The sequence below is a fragment of the Trematomus bernacchii genome, unplaced genomic scaffold (genome assembly GCF_902827165.1).
Source record: "Trematomus bernacchii unplaced genomic scaffold, fTreBer1.1, whole genome shotgun sequence".
NCBI lineage: Eukaryota > Metazoa > Chordata > Actinopteri > Perciformes > Nototheniidae > Trematomus > Trematomus bernacchii.
The window spans coordinates 11,526,213-11,552,734 of record NW_022987698.1 but is presented as its reverse complement, the minus strand read 5'-3'; the positions used below and the strand labels follow the sequence as shown (position 1 = coordinate 11,552,734).

Genomic DNA, 26,522 nt, shown 5'->3' with positions numbered 1-26,522 from the left:
CCAGAGATTAGCCCCCGCCTCCCTGTGGCGACTCAGGCCTGGGGGACACAAACGTACTTTACTCAGATCGAGGCCCTCCACCACCCCACTGCCTCAGAAGAGCTGGTTGATTGCCACAGAGGTTAAAGTCAACAGAACTGCTGCTGACTTCTCTGTATGCTGAAGCAGATCTCCTACCCTCTTCACTCAGGAGAAAACAGTTCAGACAAAGAGGCACTGTACTGTAACACTCCCGATAACATAACACATCTCTTGCATTTGTATTAATATCCTCTGGGCATTTGTATGTGTAATGCATTATTATAACTAAATGCCTTATCACAAGGACTTCAAGAATGCAATAACCTTGAACTAAAAGTTCAGAGATGCTGAATCTATTAGTTACCCTGCTACCACTGCTAACTGTGTCAGTGTGGGTAGGTTAGCATTGCAATATAACCATTTTGGACTCATATCGACAGTTTTACCAAAAGGTAGGATGTTTTATCAGCTTTCTTTATTACAAGCATTATTTTAAGTTGTCATAACCTGTCTCCTATTCAACCAAAAGTACCACTCAACCACCAAAAGTTAATTTAAAGATTTGGGTGTTATGCTAGTAGCGGCTAACGTAGCCTCAAGTGAGCAACAGGTTTGGTAAATCCACTTCTTTCTAACAAAACCCTTTCTTAAATGTGTCAATACTTTAGTTTTTAGCCAAGTAATATCACTTGGGGCAATTCATCAGACTAAGCACATCTCGCTCTCTTTTCAACCTTTTTCAAAATAAATTATTCAATAGTTCTCGCAAGACCTATAAACAGACTTTGATGTGTGAAATTGACAGAGTTACCCCTTCAAGACAAACTGAATGCAGGAATATTTCTGAGAAATAAAACACTGTATGAATCGTTATGAGCATGAGTGGATGAATTAGGGACCTTGAGAAAGCTAGAGCTTTGCTAGCCAAGTGGTTTCAGCGTGTGCCCTGTAACTGCAATATTCTGAGTTTGATTCCTGCCTTGGAAGCTTTGTTGGCTATGTTGAAAGCCATACCCTTCTCTCTCCCCCTCACATGTCTACACTGTTCTCTTTTATATAAAGACAACAATACCTTAAAAAGTGAAGGGACTTGTGTAATGAAATCAGACTTGAGGATCACAAAAACCTTTGGGTCAACAGCGCTGATCACATTTCTATGAACACACTAAAGTGAGTTGTGTGACTTCCAAGTAAACATTTACAATTCCACACAGATAGTACATCTATGCTCAAAGTCTCTACTGCAATTAATACACCAACATTAGTACTGTACATGTACAAAAGGACAATTGAAGCACCTTTTATAAGGTCAAATTTAGTATAATAAACCTTATCTAAAGTATTTTCTGCATTTCTCTTCTCCATTCTTTGTGACTTCCTTATCAGCTCTGCTTTAGTCATAAACCCTTACATGTATGTCTAAGTAAAAAAGCTTTTAACTTCAACCACTGATAGCAATACAATGACTTAGTGTTGCAGTCTTGTTTAAGCTCTAGAGTGTGCAACCTATAACTTCATAAACTGTTGAGTTTAAACATTCTTGCCACGACAGACACACCCAAACCATTTTAACAGATAAAGTCATTAGGTTTACAATTTGACATGACAAAACATCTAGATGTGAACACTTTTACATACAAGATAGAACAAACTAAATCAACAAAACCCTGCAGGTATTTCTGCGCATGTATTACATCATGTTATCAGCCTTTTAGAAGTTGTATTTCCACTGCATGTGTGACAAAAATAATACCAAAGTGCCTATGGTATGTATCAGAGAGGAACAACTGCTGCATATCTATATCTGTCCCAGAAGCCTGTGACAGAGGGCACACACTCTTCTGTCAGGCACCACAACAAGCTGCCAACAGCCACCAGAGGTAGGGGAAATTAGAGCCACCTTTCACCTGGTGTAACAGCTGAAGGATATGATGAGCAAAAACGAGGGAGGAAACCAGGAGGGAATTAAAATGAACAGATGCATTGAAGGTCAGGATTGACTGGTGACAAGATGCCATTGCAGATATTAACTCTTGATGTGTTCTTACTTTCTTTTTTGTGTGATGCACATGCCCCTAAAAAGTATAGACCTGCATGAACCTTGAACCTTTACCCTCTTGCTCACATATATTGCAAAGGATTGTGGGTCAGAATAGTCAGAAAAGCATAGTGGCTTGCATAAAGCCAAATTATCCGATGCAGAAGGACATCCTGGTATTTTTGGCATACTGCATTTGACATACTCAAAAATTGAATACTACATAGTATGATAGTATACTCTCTATTATATTGGACTTATACTATTAATAATGGCAAATACTGACATTTCCAATCTCTTTAACAGGTTAGTCAGACAATATTCACAACAAAATCATACATTGAAATGTGTCATGTTTTTTCATCCTGTGAACCATGGACAACAATTGTTTGGGATAAGCTACATGCGGTTTTAGAAAGACAGGCAATATTTGCTCAAATATATCTTATACAAAGACAATTACAAACAGACTATCTTAAATCCTTTGGATTAAAAATGTAGCGGGGTTCACAATGAATAGCTGATATCCATTTTTGCCTTCTTCATTATCTCTCCTAAAAAAATAAAGTCGGTATGAACAGGTAGAATGAGGACAGCAGCCTGTTTAAAAGTGTGCACCTACTGTAGGACTGTTTACGTACACCTGTGTTTTTACTGGTTTGAAGTGACACAAGTTCACTTTTTTCTTTTTTTCTCAAATGTTTAAATCCTTGGTTTCACATTTATCAGATCAGATTGTTGGCCGTGTCTCTATTTCTGATTCCAGCAACTGTGCGACTAACATGGAGGAGAGAACAGCAATAGGTCAAAGTCTTGTGTTACCTTTGAAAGTGAGGGAAGAGGAAATGGAGGTTCGGAGTGTGCTAGTGAGGGCTCTACTTCATCAGAGATACGAGGAATCCTTCCATCTTGTTTCCTGTGAGTCAGAGAGGATAGAGTGGTGGGAGGAGGGAGAGAGAAAGAGAGGTTATTGCAACTTTGACCTTAGTTTCTCATTTAAGCAACAAGAGCAGAGGAAATGTCTGCAAGACAATTGACTCATCCCATCGAAGAGGATCATTCAACTCTTACTACAACGAGAAGGGCGCTATTATTGCGCCACTGTCCTGATATTATTTCTTAACTCAGGAGTAATACAAATACTTCCTGTCCTTTGTGTTAAGCTTGCCGGCAGATTTTGCCCTCACACCAGCTAGGTTGAAGGCGATGAGACGAGTGTGAGATTGTGAAATAGAAGAGATCAGCTGCACAGATGAAGAGGGAAGTGTATAAACCAGAGGACAATAAAACGAAAAAAATTATAAAAGCAGAAGAAGAAAGAACCCTCGGCTTTCATCTGTTAACCCGCTGCTGCCCTCACCTCTCTTTCCCTGTTCCCCTCGGCCACTTCTCTTCTCAGTGCGATTGGAGTGATTTACCAGTCCGAGCAGGATTCTGGTCACAGCTTATTACTTCACACTTTGTCTCACACAACAAGTCAGTTGCAAGAACTGGCAGCCCGTCTGTGCATGCAACCTGTTCACAAACCTGCAGCAGAGGGCATTTCTGAACACTGCTGTGGAGCAAAGACTCAGAACAATAGCACAATCTGATTTCTTGGTGAGAATGCAGTGAGAATTATAAAACACTTGCATATTTCCTCCATTCTGCCATTTTGGCACACATCAAAGTGGTTTGTTATGTGTTGAAATAGGATAAATTACAAAGTGGTCTTTCTTCTGCAGACGGTCAATTAATTAATATCGTAGCTTCCTATCTGACAAGGCTCTGACTATTACAACTGAAAGTAAAACAGAGCTGCACTTTTATGGCAGCAGTCTGCTGACCTGGAGTTGAGGTAAAAAAATCTATTTGTAACAAGACAGTAACACCATTCTTTGTTGCCTCTGATCTCTGCTGAATCCCAGGAAATGACTAAAAGAGGCTGTCATATCTTTCCCGCAGCATCACCAGCTTCTCAGAACTGACATTCCTTTAGAGAGAAGCTCTGTAACATCTTTCATATAATGCAGCTGGAAAACGATGAAAAGATCGTGTCAAATGGAGCCTCCAGCCAAGAATGATGCATTAAAATATGCCTACAAAGAAGTGTCTCACTGTGTTTGTCTGTTAGAAATCTGCCTACTTTGTCCTGAGGTGACACTTATTTGACTCTCCTATGGGAGCAGTTAAGAAAACAATAAAGCAAAAACACAAAAGTATAATTTGATTAAATTACCATTTTTTGTTCTACCTTTACACTTGAAAGACTATTGCGCAGAATTCATGCTTCTTTCATGCTTCTTTCATCACTGTACAGTAGGTTTGAGTCACATACTTTAGCATGGAGATCATTATCCAAACTTCCCATGTGAGACTATTTCCATAATGAAAGGCAAAGCTCAAAGGTGCAAATCAATCTTGATTTAGGAAAACTTCACAGACAGAAAGATGATGGCTGCCTGACAGTCTGCTACTTTCACTGCTGATGGAACGCTTGGTGGCTCTCATCACGGAGGATGAATAATATTTTGTGGTGCGTGTGTATGTGTGTGTTTATACGATCAATTTCTAAAGCAGATAACAGAAATATATCTTGGGGAAGGGTAAATGCTAAGTTTGACTCGGGGAGATATTTCAGGCTGGCACATTCTGACGAATAGAGCGAGCACACGTTATCAAATACCATCCTGACATATGACATGATGATATTGTATGATATGGATTTATTAGGTCACGAATCCAAGAGGAACAATCAGTATTTCATCATCTGCTGTGAAGGCACTAAGGCACACTGGTGCAGTAGATTAATTACACCGCACAGTCTGGAGTAATGGTTGTTCACTTTTTACACAGCTTTGCTGAATACTCACTTCTAATTGGTCATTTTCAACATCCTACAGATTATATATTTTTTTTATAGCAGACTGTTGCTTTGGACACAGTTTGCCCTCTTAACCCATATTTTTCAAGCAAAATCATTAAAATAATTTTAAATTGTGTAATAAATTGTTGATTTCTTTAAGATAGGCTTGATATAAACTTGATAATCTACAGCCAAATGATTCAAGACGCGTCCTGCTCGCAATAATAACAACTTCATTATCCCTCACTTATCTCATCTCACAACATAGAAATCTGTTTTTCTTTTAGAATCCTGATACAAATCCTGTTGTCTTATCTACCCACTCCGCAGCACCTCTTTTCACCCTCTGTCTGAAACCGGAGCCCAGTCTGCTCTGATTGGTTAGCTGAACACCTGTGTTATGATTGGTCAACCACTTAGACATGTGTCGGAAATGTCACATAGCATATCACGTACAATGTGTTGGAGCGATAGCCAATAGAAGCACAAGTGTTACTAGTGATGTCACTATGTTACCGAAGTAAACAAATTAGTCCAATCGAGGTGTTTCAGGCACGGGGGGGGAGTGCGTGGGGAGAAACTCCCTCGGGGGACCTTTGGGATTTTAGCCTTTGTAGACCCTTTACATGCACACAAACCTGTAATTCACCTTTAGATATATCTTTTGTGGATTCTGTCATTTTGGAATCACTAGCATTCCCTAAAGGGAAATCAGTCAATTTTACCTTCACTTACATCAATGATGCAACTAGTATGCAATGAACGAGCCATATTGTCTGCCATCAGGAATCCCTACTGTTTGACAATTACTGTATGTATAGGGATGCTCCGATCGATCGGCCGCCGATCGATATCGGCCGATACTCACTCTCTGCCGATCGATCGGTGCTCTAGCATGACGTAAAATTATGACGTAAAATGATGACGTAAAATACATGACACTTTTCTCTGTGCGCGGCAAAACAAGCTCGCCAAAATGGCTTCACCAGTCTAGCAGTATTTTAAGGTGTCCGAAAAAGACAATAAAATTGCGGAATGCAACGTGTGTGAAGCAGAAATCCTGCAGCTCCACCCGCTGTGACGGACCGGTGAGCGGAACAAAACACACACTAAGAGTTAGACCTAACACACTTAGCTATTTTATCTACCTCTGGAACAAACTAAACTAGTTATAAATATATTTATTCTTCACTGTCGGGTCACTCATTACTGGATCAGTGAGCTGCATGAGACGATACTGACAGGCTGTCAGGAGAGGGAGAGAGGGGGAGAGAGGAAAAGAGAGCGCTTCCGCTCATTTCTCCCGTGTTATTATCCAAAGTTAATGTAAACTTGAATAATGTACTTCATTTGAATGTAATAATTATGTTGGTTGTTGTTTGTGGAAGCACCAGTAAATGAGCCCCATAGAGAACCGCAGTGACGCGTCCTAAAACCGTGTCTGAAAAACGATGGTTGTTAACATGTGGCTGAATAGGACTACAGAAGTTGTCCAGGCCGTTTTACGTCATTACACCGAACACGTAAAACACTCCCGCTAAGTTTGTTTGCCCTGTTCTGCTTGAAAGCAAGTACCTGCCTCCTGCAAACTGTTCAAACAAACGCTTCAACTTGTACCATTTAGAATCTGTATGTTTGAATATGGATCTTAAGTTGGCGTGACGTTGAAGCAGCGACCCTGCTGTAGTTCGTTTATAGCATAACATTAGCATTTTGCTTCTGGCGACTAGATTTATGATTAGAAAATTATAAAAGTAGAGTAGACATGTGGATATTATCCGGCTGAACAAAACGTGATCCGTCTCTTAAATGTGTGTCAACCACAGACCTTATTTCGAGCTATTTTCCAAAATCCTATGGAGAAACTGGATTGCTTTTTTGACGAAGGAACCGGAAGGAGTTTACTTTTATGACGCGTCACTGCGGTTCTCTATTAACTGAGTTTTAAACATCACTTTAAATGGAAGATCCCCATAGGCCGCTCGGTATCGGCCGCAGTGGCGGTTCTAGACCAATTTGACTGGGGGGGCCAGTTATTTTCTGAGGGGGGCACAATAAATGCAGGACGAAAAAGATAAAGACAGTATAAAGTAATTAGAAGACAATAAGAAAACAATGCAATACAGTTATTGGTATTTGTTTCAGTACACATATTTATTTCAGATTCTTATAGTTACAGTTTGTACGCTCTAATGCAGGGGTCTCCAACCTTTTTTAGGATGAGAGCTAATTTCAAAAAATAAAACAAGTCGTGAGCTACTTTTACTCCTCTTTTTTTTGTTTTTTGCAGTGTATATATTTAGCACATTTTAACATTATTATATGCTGACCTTTAACCTTTGTGTGCTGTTTGGGTCTGTGGGACCTGTTTTCAGTGTTTACTAAAAGAACATGTATGCAATTTAATTATTTTTAACCTGCTTTATTTGGGGGTGGACCTCACCTCCTCTAGGGGTGGACCTCACCTCCTCTAGGGGGGTCCGGGTGCATGCACCCCCGGGAAGATTATTTTTAAATGTTGAAGTTAAATGCATCAATCTGGTGCACTTTGAGCACAAAATGAATTTATGGATACAGCTCTCAACACTCCAGGGAAAGGGAAAGGGAGCTGTATACTTTTCAATAATCCAAACATCTTTAGAATATGATCACAACCAATAACAAATCATTTAAACGTGTTTATTCTTATCTTATGTTACCTAGTTAGCATTCTTTCTTTTTATTTATGCATGTTTTACTAATCACTCCCCTTTTAAACTGTTGAAAGAACGTGATTGGTCGATATTCATTGAGGGGGGAGGAGGGGTGTTAGATAGATATAGAGTTGTAGTAAGTAGATAGAGTTCGCTATGATTGAGGTTTCGTTTATGCATAGGGTAGATTCTTTTAACCTGTTTATCCCTGAGCTTGTTTTTCAGGTCTCAGGCTCGAAAATGACTTTCCCAGAACAAATGACCATATCTTCCCTTCTAAAAGGATTAAATTAATAATCTTTTTTCTCAAAGTAATGATAAACCTGTGAGTTGGATGTAGAAAAGTCAGAACAATATAGATGTTTTTTATTTTAAAGAAAATTCAGATTTTACATAGTAAAAAACTGTAAATTATAGTGTCCGTCCAAAAATTCTTTTTTACTTATAGTGAAAACTACCCTTGGATGATGGGAAGGTAAACTAAAAGCTTTAGGAATCCAAAGTACAACCTATAATAAGTACCCTGTATCAAGATTGATGCAAAACAAGTGACATTTGACCTTTTTAGAGAGGTTTAGCAAAGAAAACTCCACCTCTGAGGTGATTTGGGTGGAAATGGGGGTTTTACCGTTTCTCTGGAACCCATTGGTCGATTTTGGTGATTGACATCTCTTTCTGACCGTTAGAGCCAATAGAATCGAAGGGGGGTTTTCACATAGACTCCAACGTTAACACAAAAAGGTGGGGGCTTTGCGCATGTAGTTTTGCATGAGAGTGAAGCTATCTCTCGCTCTGACATCTGGAAACGGAAAAGCAGTTTTATTGCTTATGGATTATCAGAAATAATTTCAAAGGGACACAGACACATTGGATTAACTTCAGCAGCGTTTTTATCGTTTTAATGCCATTGAAGACCACTTTTGAGCAGACTACGACACAAGGTAACCATGTTAGCATTTTTAGCTACCTAGCGCCACATGTTTTGATGTCTGTTTTTGTTTATAAAGTCGCGATTTCGTATAATTGAGTGATACTGAGGGTACCCTTTCGATTCTGTGTCACCTCACGATGTGAAACGATGTCATGGATGTGCAGAAAAGATAAATAATAAGGTTTTGCGAGTGAATTTCGGTGCAGTAATCTGTTAGCATTTTTCGCTCGTTGCTAATTCAGAGGCTCAGCGTTAGCATTGTGGGTTTTCTTTTGAAAAATAAAAAAAGATTATCAGTTAGATGAGTTTCTTCCCGTTACATGGATATAAAACATTCATAGTTTATTAAATGAACATGCCCTCAGACACTGTTTCCTGCAAGATGTTGCGGCAGTGCCCCGGTACCGGGGTCTCTCGGGCTTAACAGGTTAATTGCATTCCCTTTAATTTGTGTGTATTTTTTACATTTTGGATTTGCTTGGCGAGCTACTTATTGAGGGCTTGCGAGCTACCGGTAGCTCACGATCGACGTGTTGGAGACCCCTGCTCTAATGGGTCCGACTAGAATGACAAATAGCGTTAGTTACGCCTATTCCGTCAGCCAAGAAATAGTTTAATCATAAACTTTTTTTTTTTTTTTTTAATTTTCAGGGGAGCCACAGGGGGGTCCAAAGTCAGTGTTAGGGGGGCACTGGCCCCCCCCTAGAACCACCCCTGATCGGCCGATACTGATTCCGGCGATCGGCCCCAAAATTGGCGATCGGAGCATCCCTAATTATGTATATAAAGAGCACACTATCTCTCCTATTCCAAACGTACAGACATCTAGTTATATATATAACCAACTGTTTTATACAGCTAAATTAAATACTCTGATGTTTCCTAAAGAGCTTTGGATCTGGTGAATGTCAAGGGTCGAGCCCACGCTCAGCAGCAGCCAGGTGGCAGGGTCACTGTGTCACGTCAGATGGATGATTGGCACGCTGTAGGCACATCCCCTGCAACAAATATGTAGCCAGCTTAAACAATGAGATGCCTCTTGCCAAGCTGCACACACATGACCCCATGTGAAGGGTTCATGCTTCAGTCACATCTAGTGAACTACCTTTAAATGTAGGGATGCAGAAAGCCAAGGAATAAACAGAGAAAGGAAAATAGGTGCATGTCACTTTCTATCTCCTTTGCCGAGTTAGACGTGTTGCTCATGCTTATGTTAATATGGTGGGTGCACTCACTTCTACCACAAAACATTTTTGGTTCATTATTTCTGACTTCACATTCATTTTGCAGCACATTTTACCCACTTTTAGTACACACACAAAAGCTCCTTCCTTTCCCCTCCTTATTGACGTTGCTTTCTTGTTACCGCTGCTACAGATGTGTAAATGTGTCACCTAGCAACATCATCACCTGAATCAAAGATGTTCCATTTGAAAAACAAATCCAAAGCCCAAAATACAGAACGAATGTTAGGATAACATTTGATGAAAGTTTAGACATACGTATATCATCTTAACGACAGAATCGTAAGATTGTATGTAATTTTCTGGCTAAGGAAAGCTTATAAAATACATTATTAATTTGCATTCTAAAACTAAATCTGCAAATGAGTCCTATGTGTTACCAGCAGCTGCCTCCACAGACTGCTGGGTCATAAGCTCTAATAAGGAAGTCCAGCTTTGTGTAGTCCAATCATGGCTTGAGGAGCAGCTACAAATACAAATGAGCAGTACACCATTGAATGTTCCCGAAACTGAATTCATAACATACATTTGGGTAAGATGAGTTTTGTGTGGCTGTAGTCACTGAGAGCCAGGGCCGAATTCACCATATACATTGGGGGGGGGGGGCACATCCCCCCCAATATTCAGATACACTCAAAATGTCCCCCCCAATAAATAGCAAAAAAAACAAAAACATTTTTTAATTTTTTTTATTAAAATAAAATTGCTATTCTATGACTTTTTTATTTTGGCTATTTGTATACTTGAAAATCTTTATTTTCTGTTAATGTGAACTTCACCAAAATGATATATTCTTTTCATATGTAAATTGGTTCTGCCTTGTTTGTTTATGCATACCTTTATTTTGTACCCAGGGGTGTATTTCGCTGTCGCACGTCTGAGTCCAGCTTCAGTTAGCTTGATGCTCCAAGCAGGTCAGTCATGTTTTAATTTGCCCTCCATCAGTTCTGGTATCTTTTCTAGTAATGGTAATGTTAATGAACCCTCCGGTTTAGCTTCTTTGTGTAAGTAACTTGTAGTTCTGATGTTAAAACCGAACTTTTCAGGAATAGTAGCTAACTAGCTGTGGGCTAGCTGGTTTCAGTTGCTAGCCAGGGTTTGGCGGGCTAGTGTCAGCTATGTTGAAAATGACGGTGTCGTTTTGGATGTAATCCAATACATATTTATTCATGTGGATTATTTCTATTTTATTTTGTCATTTGTAGATTGTGGAAAGATTTAAAACTGTGATGTGTGACATCTATGGAATACCAAAGGTGCCAGAATTAATTAAATAAATACTCTACAATTATTATGAAATAGTATTTCAACAAAACAAAAGGGCAATAAAGTGTTCCTGTTTCTACTGAAATTGCGTGGCACAGACCTTTCTATGGATTGAAATGCTTTAATATGATTATGGTTATAGTTGTACTTCATCCCTAATCTCTGCCATTACAAACAACGAAACAAGAAAAGCTAAACTAGATAAATTAGGGCGATGTAATACAATGCACAATTAGACATTATGGTAAAACATTTTAACCAGTTAAGCCCCAAGCCTGTTTTTCAGGTCTCAGGCTCGAAAATGACATTCCCAGAACAATTGACTATATCTTCACTTCTAAAAGGGGAAAATAAATAATCTTTTTTCTCAAAGCAATGATAAACCTGTGAGTTGGATGTAGAGAAAGTCAGAATCAATATAGATGTTTTTAAAGTAAATTCAGATTGAACATAGTAAAAAAGTGTAAATTATAGTGTCCGTCCAAAAAATAAAACATTACTTCTAGTGAAAACCACCCTTGAATGATGGGATAGTAGACTAAAAGCTTTAGGAATCCAAACTATAACATATAATAAGTACCGTCTATCAAGATTGATGCAAAACAAGTATTTCCAAGGCACACCTTTATATGATCATTATAGTTATACAAAATAAGAGAATAACAGGTATGAAATAATTCCAACTCATACTACAGTTTAAAAGGAGAGTGATTTGTAAAATATGCATAAAGAAAAAGTAAATCTGTTCAGTTCTGTTTCATATGGTGTTGAAAGATGTATCCATAGATTTAGTCCCTAATTTTGCTCTCAAAGTGCACCAGATTGATGCATTTAACTTCAACATTTAAAAATAAATCTTCCCGGGGGAGCATGCCCCCGGACCCCCCTAGAGGAGGTTAGGTCCACCACCTGCCCACACCCCCCCGTCAAATTGTCCCACCCACATTGAGGATGCTTCCTACGCCCATGCCTGAGGCACAGTTTCGTGAATATTGTTGTTTTTTTCCCCCACGGGCAGGGGTATGGGGTTTAACAGGTTTTAAAGTATCCCATTTGTTAGTGAACTTTAGAATGGCAGGAAATTTGTATTCAAATTTTGATTGAATTTTTGGTCCCCCCCAATGTTGACTCCATGAATACGGCCTTGCTGAGAGCAGACGGTCAAGGTCAGTCAGATACAGCAAAACAGCTGAATCATTATATTACATGTTAAGGGTCAATGTATCAACTATACATTTAACTAGCGTTTCCCCTGGAGGTAGTTTGTTTAACCTTTGGACAGAAGATGTACTTACATATCCTATAAGTGACATGTCTGGCTTGCTGACTACACTAAAAATGACTAGTAAGACACACTTTTTTACTTTCCACACAGGGAAATGAAAACATTAACAGATGTGCCGTTGTATGGGATGCACTGATTGTGATGATTCATGCTTAGTCATTACCACTTATACTAAGCATGCTGTTGGCCACAGCAAAAGCAGAGCTTTATTTTAAGAGGTGCTTCTATCAACCACTACATGGTGAAAGTATGTGTTGAACTTTCGAAAAATAAGTACTTTTTAAAGACATTTTTCATTATCAGTTTAAGCAGAAAACTGCATTCATCACTGCAGCAGAAAAAACTATCTGAATAGACTCGGCACAAAATTAAGTTTCAAATCTAAATAACTGAACTGGTTAAATAAAAAGGTGGAAAAAGTATGTAATAAATGACAAAGCAGTATGAAGTCAGGCTCATTTTAAAAGGCATATCTTTACAAGCATACAAGATAAACATAATGTGAATACTGTTGACCCAAGGCTAATGGCTGAACACAATGATTAAAAATAAGACATAAAAGATAAATAATTGTTCAGTTAATCTAATGGCTGAAATCAACAATAGTTTAAATTGTCAACAGATGCCTTGGTTTATTTTTTCTAACAAAATACATCATCAGATTGAGTGCTGCTATGGTAAAAGTAACCTTGTCTACTAATGGTATACTAACTTTCGGCGAAGGCTTACCAAAAGGGATTTAACAAGAGCTTTGACAAGTTGTTTTCAGCAAGTCCTCTGGCATCTTGCATTTATAAAGACATCAGAAGAGTTATCCACTGATTTGCAACTATATCACAAATGGGTAAAGACTTCTGTATGCAACAAGAAGCAAAACAAACATGTCTGATGTATATCCAGCAGCCCAATTATAATAAACCCAACTAATTACAATATGCGGGTGATATTGTTATAATAAGTCAGACAACAGATGGTGTTTTTTGTGAAAAATGGATATCTAGACAATGCTTCCAAAAACAAGACCCTCCCATTGTAGAGAAAAACAACATAAGAAAATTATCAAGTAAGTCATCAAGCAATCGTTGAATTACCACCAATCATGCATGCAACAATATGTTTATGTTAACTTTCAACCTGAAGACTCTTATCTTTCCAACCTGTCCACACAATGACACAAAATTGAGCTGAAAAACAAACAGTACGCACTACAAACAGTAGACAGCACACAGGACAATCATCATTACCATTCGTCAATCTCTTTCTTGATATCACCAAAAGACTAGATCTCAAGTTGCTCCAGGAACAGTGAGCGGGAAACTTTGGTAAACAAACATTCGGAACATTTTCCCCTTGGTAATTGTAGACAGTCAAATGAACCTTGGCTAAACATTTAAGCTCAAAGCAATCTTTGAGAAAATCATGTTCATTTGTAATTCATTTTCACTAAAGCCCCTTTCACACTGTCCCGAAATTGACACCAGATGGACAAACGAATATGGAATTGTGAATTTCGCACGAAGATGGCCCCGAACTTGGTCAACAGCCAAGCAACTGCCGAAGCAAGTACGATGCCTACAGAAGGCCACACGATGGCACCCGAACCACACACGAAAATATGGTCGTAGACTTTACTGATGATTTAGAATGTATCCAGACTCAACGTAAGAGCTTGTGCCTCTTCGGGGGGTGCTAACATTTAAACATACACTTTATTCTTTACTTTCTCCTCTTTATATGTAGATTAGAAGATATTACTTATCTCCGTCATGTTGTTTCCATAGCAACAACAACTTCCTGTCAACAGCGTAAACTCGCCTTCAAAATAAAAGCATCTAAATAAAACAGGAAGTTAACCTAAATTACATTTAAGACATACAACTGCAACGAAAGTAACAAAAACAATGTAATATCCTTTTCAGTTTCACAGAACACAAATTGGGTTATTTACATAATATGTTTACATGATTTTGTTGTGCAATAAATGCAATCTCGATGTCATCGTACTATAATACGATGGCTACACGACGGCATTGCGAGGGCTTCACGTAGTCGTGTTGCCTTCCTAAGACAATCGGGCAGCTTCTTGTTTCCTTCGTATTGTCTTCGTGAGGCGAAAAAATGCCCGATGGCACCGATGATCAGACGAAGATGACACGATTTGACAAGATGCCCTCACGAGTGCCTTACGAAGGGCAAAATGGACACACAAATTCAACACGAAAATGAACCTTCGCAAGGGCCTTCGGCAATTTTTTGGCATGCCAAAGATTTTGCCACCGCTCACGAAGTTGCTGCCAGAGCCTGAGAAACTCCACCGGCGGTCATACGATGGCTTAAGATGCCCTCACGAATGGCCCGATGTTGTTACGATCAGAGCCGAATTTGAACATTTCCTTTATCGTGTGTTCATCTGGTGTCAATTTCGGGACAGTGTGACAGGGGCTTAAAGGAGATCTAGTTTGTCTTTGAAACGGCATTATAGATATTTCTCGCTCTGGGCTCCAGTACCTTGATTCATTAACGGCCAACTAATATAACATTTAAATCATCTTTTGGCTTTAAGGGTAATGTCTCGCCTGGCTGCATCTTTCCAACACACACACACACACACACACACACACACACACACACACACACACACACACACACACACACACACACACACACACACACACCACACACACACACACACACACACACACACACACACACACACACACACACACACACACACACACACACACACACCACACACACACACACACACACACACACACACACACACACACACACACACACACACACACACACACACACACACACACACACACACACACACACACACACACACACACACACACACACCACACACACCACACACACACACACACACACACACACACACACACACACACACACCGAGAGAGACAAGTCTATATAAACCCCTAAGCTTTGCAGGTTCACTTAGTAGAGAGCAACTAATCTAATCAAGTGCAGCAGCTAATGCACAATGAAAGCAGAGTCGTTTATTTGAGATGCCAGTCAGCCGCTTGCTGGGTGGACGAGAGGGAAATGGAGAGGAAGACAGAGACACAGAGAGAAAGTTTGGCAAAGGATAAAGGACATAGCTAAACCACAGGCAAATAGCTGTATTTCTATTCTTTTTCTCTATCTAATCCATTTATCTTGTGTTGACTCTCAATCTTTCGACAGTTCATTCCTACAGTATCATCCCAGTCCATTCTTACCTGTCTTTTGTGCTCAAGTCTTTTCTTCTCAACAACTCCTCTACGTATCGCTGCCTCCGAGCGTCTGACTAAGTCTCTCTCTCCTCCAACACCTGCTGTTGGGGATCAGCCTCTCTCCTGTCAGATGATGCTGAGAGTATCCCTCCCTCTATCCTCCCTCCCCCTCTTCCCTTCTACACATTATCCTGACTGTTATTCTGAAGCAAGCACAAACGCTCCCTTTTCTCCATCTCCTGCACTCTCTGCTAATGTCTCCCCTTTGTTCGCTTTCAGCCTCCATCTCCACCTCCGCTCTTTTCTCTTGTCAATGACTGAGAACTGCCCATCCGAAGCAAAGCTGTTGCTTCCTTAGCATTTGCCTAACCGAGTCTGCTTGTTAACATCCAAATGTGCTAATTCAATACAAAATGCCATTGTCGGATGTATGCTTGAAAGCAACATTTCCCAAAACAGGGACATTAGCTTATCTGAAAGGCGACATCCAATCTCTCCGTGTCCTATTATCTGCTTGGCTCTGACAGCTTGTTCCAGCTTGTTCCAGTTTTATAAAACCTCTTCTTCAGAAATTAGCCTCACCAGCCGATTGTCCATTTGACACATTAGTGGCAGGCAGTTAGCTGAAAAGCTCTCAAATATTGCACATGTTGTAGAATGCATTCACATAATGGAAAAATCACTTGCTTGGGCAACAGAGGAATAAAGAGCAGGTCAATGAATTCCCGAGTAATCACATTTCCCTAATCCTCGTGCATAGACCATACAAGACATCACTACACATTACGGGCCAAGTCACAAAAATAATTGTTTCAGCATTCACATGATTTCGATAATGCTTATGTCCACCTTTATGCAACACACGATATCAAATGAGTGTTTCAATTTTATGTAACTCTCATCCACAATAAGTTCAAGGTAGAATGTACATGCAGGCTGCTCACAGATAGACACACTCCTACACAGAGGAGTGCAACAATGATTTAAAACGACATAGAAGCTAGAGCTAACACTCATTGTCATACAAGTCTATCCCACACACAAAAACACTCAATGCGGGTATAAACAACATTTATAAATAATACATATACGCCTATATTCTCTTATCAAACGTGCTCCACCTTTTGGAAAACAATGGCAGAGAAGCTCAAGATTCAGAATCTCATGCACATCCTCCCTCCTGCATCATCTTCGGCCTGAAGCATTACCTTTGAAAACAGATTTAGCTGCATGCTAGGGTTACAGTTATAGTACTTATCAAAGTACAAAGCTGCAGAAAATGTAACAGTAGAGCCAATCAATAAGCAATGCTGCAGGTTCTAAAAACATATTGAGAAGAGGATGTAAGTCAATCCTTTTGGAGCACTCCCTCATGTGTGTTGTGTATTTTGTTACAGGTAGCAGAGCTAGATTAAAGGGATGGTTTGTATCGTTTGAAATGGGGTTGAGTACTTATCAGTAGTTAGTGTATTAACTATGGTACATGTTGTGGCACGCCAACGTTTGAAGGAACAGATTGGACTATGGAAACGATGTTCTGTTGTGTATAGGGGGAAGCGGCAAAAGGTATTCCAGCCGCATCAAGAAAAGTAATCTATATTGCTACATTTTGAATATTTCACAGCTTTAACTTGCTGTCATGCAGCCCTTTATGCTGGAAAACTGAAGCAGATTGTATCAATCTAAACCACCAGACTCTTTTGAATAGAAACTTAAATGTCACCTTGCAGAACAGAGGAGTTGCTTGTTTACCGCTGCTTTTATCAGTACGTTTGTTTGAGATTATATGACTCTAAAGGTTTGGGGTTACAATGAATAACTTACATTGTGGTATTCCACTACAGCTCCACCACTCCATGATAAAGATATTGTTACCACATGGAGAAATAACTGAACAAGGTTGAACTCCAACAGTGAGACAAGGAGCATGAAGCGTGCAGGTTAAGTACAATTAACACCTCTCTGCCTGGTTCAAGCCTCTGAGCTGCCAGGGGTGGAGCTGGAGATGAAAGGGGATCTTTGCCTTCACGAGGCAGAACAAATTGGAATCAAATCAGGTCAAGAAGTTCACTTAAAGGGGACCTATCATGCAAAATGCACTTTTGTACGTCTTTTATACATGAATATGTGTCCCCGGTGTTCCAGGGAACTCACCAAGTGTCAGAAAACACAACCCTCTCTATTTTCCTCCATACCCAAATCTCTAAAAAAGGGGCTGCAACGGATCTGATAAAAACTGATCCAGATTTGAACACTGTCCTGACGTCAGGACAGTGGCGCTACGGCTATTGGGCCAACTCCACCAATCAGGAGGAGACAGCCACGGCCATTGCCGTTCGAAAGCGCTGGAGACGCTGTAGTACATATGCCAGGCCTCTAGGTGGTGCTGTTCTCACAGAATCAGCCCTTGCAAAAACAGGGATAAAACATTTCAAATTGAGCAAAATGAGGCATGGCTAAAATGCATGATCTGTTTGGTATTTTGAAAAAAGTATAAATATGCCTTATATAGGTATGGTCCTACACTATATTATTCAAATATAGCATGATAGGTCCACTTTAACAAATTATTCGATTTTGGTTCCAAGTGAGTACCCAGGAATCCAAAATTGCAAGAATAATCATACGGTCTGCAACCAAAATAGCGGTTGTTTCTGGTTCATGTCGAGACTCTTCTGACTCTTTTCCACAACATTTTTCGTTGTCACTCTCTGCTTCCAACATGTCCTCACGCAGGTGGTCTCAATCTAATATTTACACAAAACCAAACCAAAAGAATCAGCAACTATTACATTTACAAGGATTTTGTCATTATGATGATTACCCATAATTGAAGACAACAAAACGTTCTTATAGAAAAGTCCACCTCCTTTAAAACTGTTGGGTAGCTGCAGGCTCTAAACACAACAAAGGGGGTCGCTAAAACCTTTGTAAAGCTGCCTCTGTGTTGCTGCTCCTCAAAATGAACTATGCCAAATGTCGAGCAGCACTGTGAATGGATGCAACCTTTAACAATCAGGAAGATGAAGAAAAAGGACTTGTATTTATGAAGGAAGACCATCAATCTTGGTTTTGTAAGTTACAGGAAGCAGAATTAGATTTTGTACGTACTGGTCTACTTTTAAAAAGGGTCAGTGCTGATCTAAAGGAATCAAAAACAAAAAGTCCACAACTTTTCAAGCCCATACAAGAGCCGTATATCAAAAGATTAGTTCATCGAGCTGAAGAACATTTGCAGCTCTAAAGGAATCATCAAGCAGACAAAGATCAGACTCTTTAGCACTATCATTAAGCCAATGCTACTCTACGGATCAGAGACGTAGAGGAAAACCAAGACAAAAGTACAATCCTCATCACCAGCTGCCTGAGGCGTATCTTGAGCATCCACTGTCCAGATATCATCAGTGACAGTAATCTCTGGCGGAGAACAGGCAAACAACCTGTGTAAGAGAGAAAGATGGGTCGGGCACACTCTGCAAAAACCCAATACCAGCGTCACAAAGCAGGTTCGTTGATATAACCCTAGAGGCATAAGAAAGAGAGACACGGAAAATGTTTGAAAGGAAAGGCCAGAACAGAATATTCTTGAGAACTGTGGTCAATGGATGAAGCTCCATTTAAAAAGGGTGCACGCCAGATTATGTTAATCAAGTATTCTTTAAATATATGCTTTTGAGTGTCATGCACACTTTTGCAGGCCAGTACTGAACACACAAAAACAACAAAGCTTATTTCAGCACAATGGAGCAATGTTTGTTTCATGCACAAGCACTTTGGAATTGACATCCTGCAGTTACTTTCAGAAAGAAGGAAAACTGCTTCGAAGCAAACATGGATGTGAACAATACAGGATCTGGAAAAATAAAAAAGATTACAAAGTGTTAAATGCACTTCACACAATGAATAGACCTTAAAGATGACCACAATACATTTGGTGATCAACTCTCAATGTAAACTTAAATTGTTATAAATTGTTTAAAACAAAAAGAAACATGGCAGTTTTAAACAAAGGCAGGAAAATAGGAACTTGATGACAAAAATGTATTTCACATGTGTAGCTTTTGTTTGGCTTGGCCATGGCCCTTATTCTCCTCACAGCTTGAAAGGTGGGAAAAGGAAGCAGGACTTCAACACTACAACATCGTTATCAAGACTTCCAGCACCCCGCTGACTCCCATAATTACCTTGTGTTTGGGAGGCCATATCCATTGATGCTGGCAGAAATAAACCTGGACCCACACCGATTGTGAAACCACAGGACTGTCAGTGGGGAGGGTAGCATATGGAAGATGTACTGTAGCTCATCCACAATTCACAAACAGAATAATCGCCTCTCAGACTGCAGCCAAGTGTTTTCTTGTGCACTCTAATTTTGATATGGATCTACTAAAATCAAGATGTGTTAGGTTACATTTGAATGCAATAATGAAAACTGATTAAAAACCGGTAGAAGTAGGTCACTTTATACTCTTTTTAGGGATGTTATTACATATTTATTTAATATTAAAGGTGGGGTAGGTAAGTTTGAGAAACCGGCTCGAGATACACTTTTTGTTATATTCCATGGAATGCTCTTAACATCCCGATAGCAATGAATATCTTAAGTGCTTTGACAAAAAATCCATAAAAAAATGTAATCTGTGGAAGCCCTAGTACTGTAAAAAGCACGACCAATCATTTTAGCCGGCCCGGCTAAAATAACTGGATGGCCTACCTGCCTGTCAGCCTTCCATCTGTGCACAAACTTATCTCGTGCCCTCATTGGTCATGTGCGCGTTCGTGTGTGTTGGAGGAGGGGCTCTGTAAGGAAGTGGCAGATTTTTTCCGGCTGTGTATTTTCAAATTCTAGCGCACTCGAGCTGGTTTCTCCAAAATTACCTACCCCACCTTTAAAGTAATAGCCACAAATGATTTGCTCAAATCCATCCACCTAATGTCTACTACTGAATGTATCAAGGTTGCAGCAAGCATTTGGTAGAATATTCCCCTGAAAGGTGGCCAATCAAACAGGCTTGCACATTCAGAGCAACATGATTGCTTTCACACCCACATAAATTGAGGACTCACAATTGCTGGTGGTTGGTGGTTAAAATACCTTAAAAACACAATCCTGTCAAAATCACATGCTGGATCGATCAGTCTGGCAACACTTTGACATCATTTCAGGGCCAGAACAAATATTTTCAGCTAAAGTAAGCCTTCTGGCTGTCTATAGAGGAATTTGAAGAGGGAAAAAAGGAGAACTACCATTGTCTTAATGTCGTGAATAATCTTGGCTCCAGGGAATAGAAAGGTACAATTTAAGAACACAAGCAGTATTTTCTCTCCAATTTCTCAGTAGTAAGACAAACTTTCCCAAACAAGTATTTTCTTAACCTAAATTGATTAAATGGCGCATGGATTGAACCTTTGGGGTTTCTGAGTGCCACAGCAGGTAATAGGGTAATTAGAGTCATCATGTGGACCTGAAGGGCTGTAGGAAGCTGATCCAGGTGGGGAGAGAGGTGGCTAAGTAAGGAGCAAAAAATGGAGACAAAACAACAACAACACAGCTGACCTCAAGCAGGGAGTAAAGTAGAGAATGCTCATGAAGAATAGCAGAATAGTTGAAGAAAAGGTTGTTATTTGACATGGCAATATGGTAATGTTGAAGCTTTAACAAACCTGTCTTTACCATTTTTCTTGACAAAATAATGTACCACATTTAATCTAGCTTTAGAAATTGGCTTAGAAACTTGTATTTGACAATACTGATTTAATATATGTCATTGTACAATTGACTAAATACTTCTATTCATGCACAATCTTCATGAATGCCATCAAGCAAACCATACATGCCTAATCACATCAATTGTTCTGCCTTGTATGAGTCACTTTCCTTGGCTCTCTACCATCCTACTCAGTGAGGTATGTACATTGAAGAGTGTCTTGGAATGAGATGTAACAGAGCGTGATTACATGGACGCCGCGTCCTGATAATGTTAAATTGCTACAACTGCAAGCAACATTACTGCCTCGATAAGTCAGAGCTTTACAATTAATTTGCTGAAAACATCCACAGTACATTAAAGTGGACCTATCATGCTATATTTGAATAATATAGTGTAGGACCATACCTATATAAGGCATATTTATACTTTTTTTTTTTCAAAATACCAAACAGATCATGCATTTTAGCCATGCCTCATTTTGCTCAATTTGACATTTTTTAGATCTGTTTTAGCAAGGGTTGATTCTGTGAGCAACAGCACCACCTAGAGGCCTGGCATATGTACTACAGCGTCTCCAGCGCTTTCGAACGGCAATGCCGTGGTTGTCTCCTCCTGATTGGTGGAGTTGGCCCAATAGCCGTAGCGCCACTGTCCTGACGTCAGGACAGTGTTCAAATCTGGATCAGTTTTTATCAGATCCGTTGCAGCCCCTTTTTTAGAGATTTGGGTATGGAGGAAAATAGAGAGGGTTGTGTTTTCTGACACTTGGTGAGTTCCCTGGAACACCGGGGACACATATTCATGTATAAAAGACGTACAAAAGTGCATTTTGCATGATAGGTCCCCTTTAAGTGGAGAGGTTGAAGTCGTGTTACAGAGAGGAATATACAGTAGGTGTGACATGTGACATTCATTTTGTACGAATAGATACAGGAATGTGAAGATACCTTTCAACGTGCAGAAATGTAAAACAGCAAGAACAATTATGTTTCTTAAAGAGGCCCTGTTTTTGAGGGCTTCCCTTTCCTGTAGTGTGTTATATATATATAGGTTTTGGTGCATGTAAATGGTCTGTAAAGGCTGAAATCCCAAAGTTCCCTCCAGAGGGAGTTTCTCTCCCAGACACTCCCTCCTGCCTGAAACGCCTCGATTGGACTGTTATGTTTACATTATGACATCACTACGTAACACTTGCGCTTCTATTGGTAAGTGCTCCAACATATTTTTTGCGACTTGCTATGGGGTGGGACATTTTCTAAGCGGTTGACCAATTACAACTGAGCCGGCCAGCTAACCAATCAGAGCAGACCGGGCTCGTGTTTCAGACAGAGGGTGAAAAAAGGTGCTGCAGCACAGGCAGTATGAGAAAAATAAAGACGTTTTTGAACATTAAAGCTTGTAAAAATGTTACAGTCGAGACACTAAATACAATTCTGAAACCTGAAAATTAGCTTAAAAGTGCTCCTTTAAAAAAAGATCCCAACATGTCTGGTCCTATCTACCAGAGCAGCTGTCTAGCTTGTATTAACTGAACAGGTGCACTGAGTAACAGGCGAACCCCATCTGCTAAAACTACCTCCATCCTCACCACGCTGCTCTCTGACCGTGTCCCCTGCACAACCTGCACGGGCCACATTGAAACATTGGGTCACAATGTTTTCCTCCCAGAGGACTGGACAGTCCTGTCTGGGTTGCATCGGGAGTCTCTTCCCTGGAGGATTTTTGATGCTACCAATATAGCACACGGCCAGTACATCAACTTAAAAACCAAAAGCCACTCTGGCTCTGAGAAACATTGTTAGAAACACGACTTGGGTTTAATTATTGCTTTATTTTTTATCTGGAGTTCCTAAAAAGATTGTTTCTGTTACCATGCTAAGCCTCTCAACATTATTAACACTAATCACATTCATTTTAGTATGCAAGCTATGATTAATAAGATAGAAAAAGAAAAAAAAGAACTGTACATCTGGCAAGAGTATAGTGCATCTGTATTAATTCAAAAAGAATCAAGTTCAAATGAAAGAAACTGTAGGATTGGCAGCATTTATTTTAATAAATACGTTTGGCTTATCTCTACTTTCTCTGCATTGCATTACTGTAAACTTTAGGAAATGTCCTATCATGTTTGGATTTATGTTATTTGGTGTTTTAGATTAGCCAATTTAAATTGGACTTGCTCGAACCTGCCTGAGGCTGGTGTTCTGTGATCACAGTAGGAGCCATAGCTGCATCTCCAGATGCCTCAATTATCAGAACTGATGGGCATGATAGCAACATGCAAAATGTTCAACGAGGAGATGAGACACGTTTTATCTTTTGGTGCATTATGATGATATTTGGGTTCAAAGTGGTAATGTGTGATTACTCACTCGAGGGCTTTGATAAACTTTTGTAATTTATGTTTTGGACTAACACTAACACAAAAAAACCGAATAATACTGAGGACGGAGGGATGAGGGGACTGAAGCTGCCTGAATTAAATCCAGTCGTGCCAAATCCAGGCGAAGGCTTGTTTGACTCTAAGAGTGGGGTATGGCAGCCAATAAGCTTAACGTCAGTATGAAAATTAACAATTTGGAATGGAAATGTCTGTTGTTGTCCTTAGCTAAAACTGAAGTCCCAGGTATACTGGTAGCAGGGTTATTGTCAAATTAACAGTAAAATGCAATTAAGACGGATGCAGTGACCCGCTTAGCCATTAGATCTGGAAAGAAACAGGGAGCAATGCCATTTTAGGAAAGCTCCCCTGATAGTTAACATTTACATCGATCAAGAATGTCCAGCATGCCAAATATAAACATCAAGTTTGTCTTCATGACAGTCAACAGCCTTGATCTGCCCATTGAGCTACAGTTGGTACTCCTCTCATGGCTCTGATCCTTATATTAGGAAGAGAGTGGCCATTAACAGCAGGCTGAAGAGGCACAGATGCCCAATTAGAGGCCTCTCAGTCCCACTCTTCCTCATCATTCAACACTGAGGACACTTCATTACCGCCCAGCTCCTCGCGTCAGTCAGAGGGTTGCTCAGACTCATTGTGCTGCTGAATAGACGGCCGTAAGCCATATCTCGAGCTGTGCATACACATATCACATTATCTCAAAGAGCAGCCCCTCGAGGAGCAACTCTAACCAAACAAGTTTATTCAGAAATATTTTTTAATTTATAGTTTGATTACAAAAATGCTGATGTCAGTGTTTTGCTTCATTAGCTGCATCACTACGCAGTAATTACAATTTCAATAAGGCATTCTAAAATGTTCCCCATTTTTGCAGAATCTAAATGTTAAGGTCAACATTTTGACATCTATGACTTTTCTAAGCGCCATTATCCAGAGCAATCAAGATAATGAGTGTTTAATTAGGAACCCAGTGCTGTGGGCAGTTTTGCACCGTAAAATAAGTGTGTAACCACCTTTCCTAGAGAGCACCTCGTTGTCCAAATAATTCAGGACTACTGAAGTCACATCAACATGAACAGAAAGTGTGTGTGTGCCAGAGGAGAAGTTGGAGGCTGTTGTGCTCGGCTGGAGTGACGGAAAAGTGTGTTTGTCTCCACACACACACACACACACACACACACACACACACACACACACACACACAAACACACACACACACACAACACACACACACACACACAACACACACACACCACACACACACACACACACACACACACACACACACACACACCACACACACACCACAGCACACACACCACACACACACACCACACACACCACACACACCACACACACACACACACACCACACCACACACACACACACACACACACACACACACACACACACACACACACACACACACACACACACACACACACACACACACACACACACACACACACACACACACACACATCACACCCACACACACACACACACCACACAACACACACACACACACACACACACACACACACACACACACACACACACACACACAGCTGGCTGATGATAATGGTGTGATGGATTTGGAGCAGTGGCACATGGCAGGGTGTCCAGGAAAGCCAGTTTTCAATTTACAGACACTGGGGTCTGAAGCCACGGTAGTAAATATCACCGGCATGGTGCTGTTTCTAACACAATAGCTTTATGTTACTGTATGTAACAGAGATAGAGAGAGTCACACAAGTAAAACTGAGACATGTCCTTATTAAGTCACAACCTTTTCTACAGCCATTGAGCCATATATGATATTGGAACAATACCTACTGGATTGGAGCAGAAGAAATTCCAAGACATCACACAAATGATTAACCATTTTAACAATACTTGGGCTTTTTAATCTCAGTGCAGCTACTTATGGAATAGTCATAATGACTCTGTGATTACAATCAGAGAGCTGCACTGGGGATAGTAAGCTGTGAGGCGCCATTAGCATGCACTACAGACCAGAGAAAGCCTGAATCCTCATAATGAAATCCAGCGGGTGTCAGGGGGTGTATTCTCCTCTGATGAGCCTGAATCATCTTTGCACCTTCAATTTCCCCTTTCCAGTAAACCCTCCCATTGTCCTTTCCAGACTCATGACTCCCCCTTTTTTTAAGGAGTCTGTAGCACATTTGTTATATAATGATGAAGCAACACAATGTTTCTAGCTGCTGGCAAGCTGGCTGAGAGCTTTGTAAAAAAGGACAAATCCTTCTGAACAAAAGAATACCCTCTAATTTGATTTATTGAAAATAAATGCAATTAATATTTTGTCTTTCTCTCCATGTTCTCTTTTCATGTTCTCCAACTCAAAGAGAGATTGTATCTTGTCCTCTTCTAATTACCCATGCTAATTACAGCAGGTAAGTGTTTATGGAAGCATTCACATGCGCTGGCTTGAATCTATGCCATAAGAAGCTGTGCTTATTAGCATGTCTACATATAACTTGAGCATCAAAGCGGTCATTAATGAAAAAAAAACACCAACAGTTCTTAAACACCTACCTACTAAAAGGACTTGACTCACAATATTGATATAACAATTATTTGCGGCGAGAGCCACGTGACTAAAAATTACGGCAGCCATGATCAAGGTTTTCAGCAAATGTCCAAGTCTGGTCACAGTTTATTTTCCACTAACCAGTCTTTGAACAATGCCAGAGGCCAGATCATGGTCCTGTTAGTGTTTACTTTTGTTCTTTCTTCTTCTGTTGATTTCTCTGAGGTCCAGCGCTCTGTTTTAACCTCTTTCCTTCTCTTGCACTGTTTTTCTTTTCTAGGGACAGTC

At 40.0% G+C, this 26,522-nt stretch overlaps 1 protein-coding gene across 8 annotated transcripts in view; it reads right to left on the bottom strand.

The window, feature by feature from the left end:
• si:dkey-166d12.2 (rap1 GTPase-activating protein 1) overlaps positions 1-26,522 on the bottom strand; it is a 128,607-nt gene that overhangs the window by 30,716 nt on the left and 71,369 nt on the right. For 7 of the 8 annotated variants that reach the window (XM_034139483.1, XM_034139478.1, XM_034139479.1 and 4 more), the window contains one exon: positions 2,882-2,975. In XM_034139483.1, coding sequence (XP_033995374.1) covers positions 2,882-2,975 — 94 coding nt within the window. Of the gene's footprint in view, positions 1-2,881; positions 2,976-15,571; positions 15,603-26,522 lie in introns of those variants that run through there. The other variant, XM_034139487.1, reaches the window with a different exon arrangement.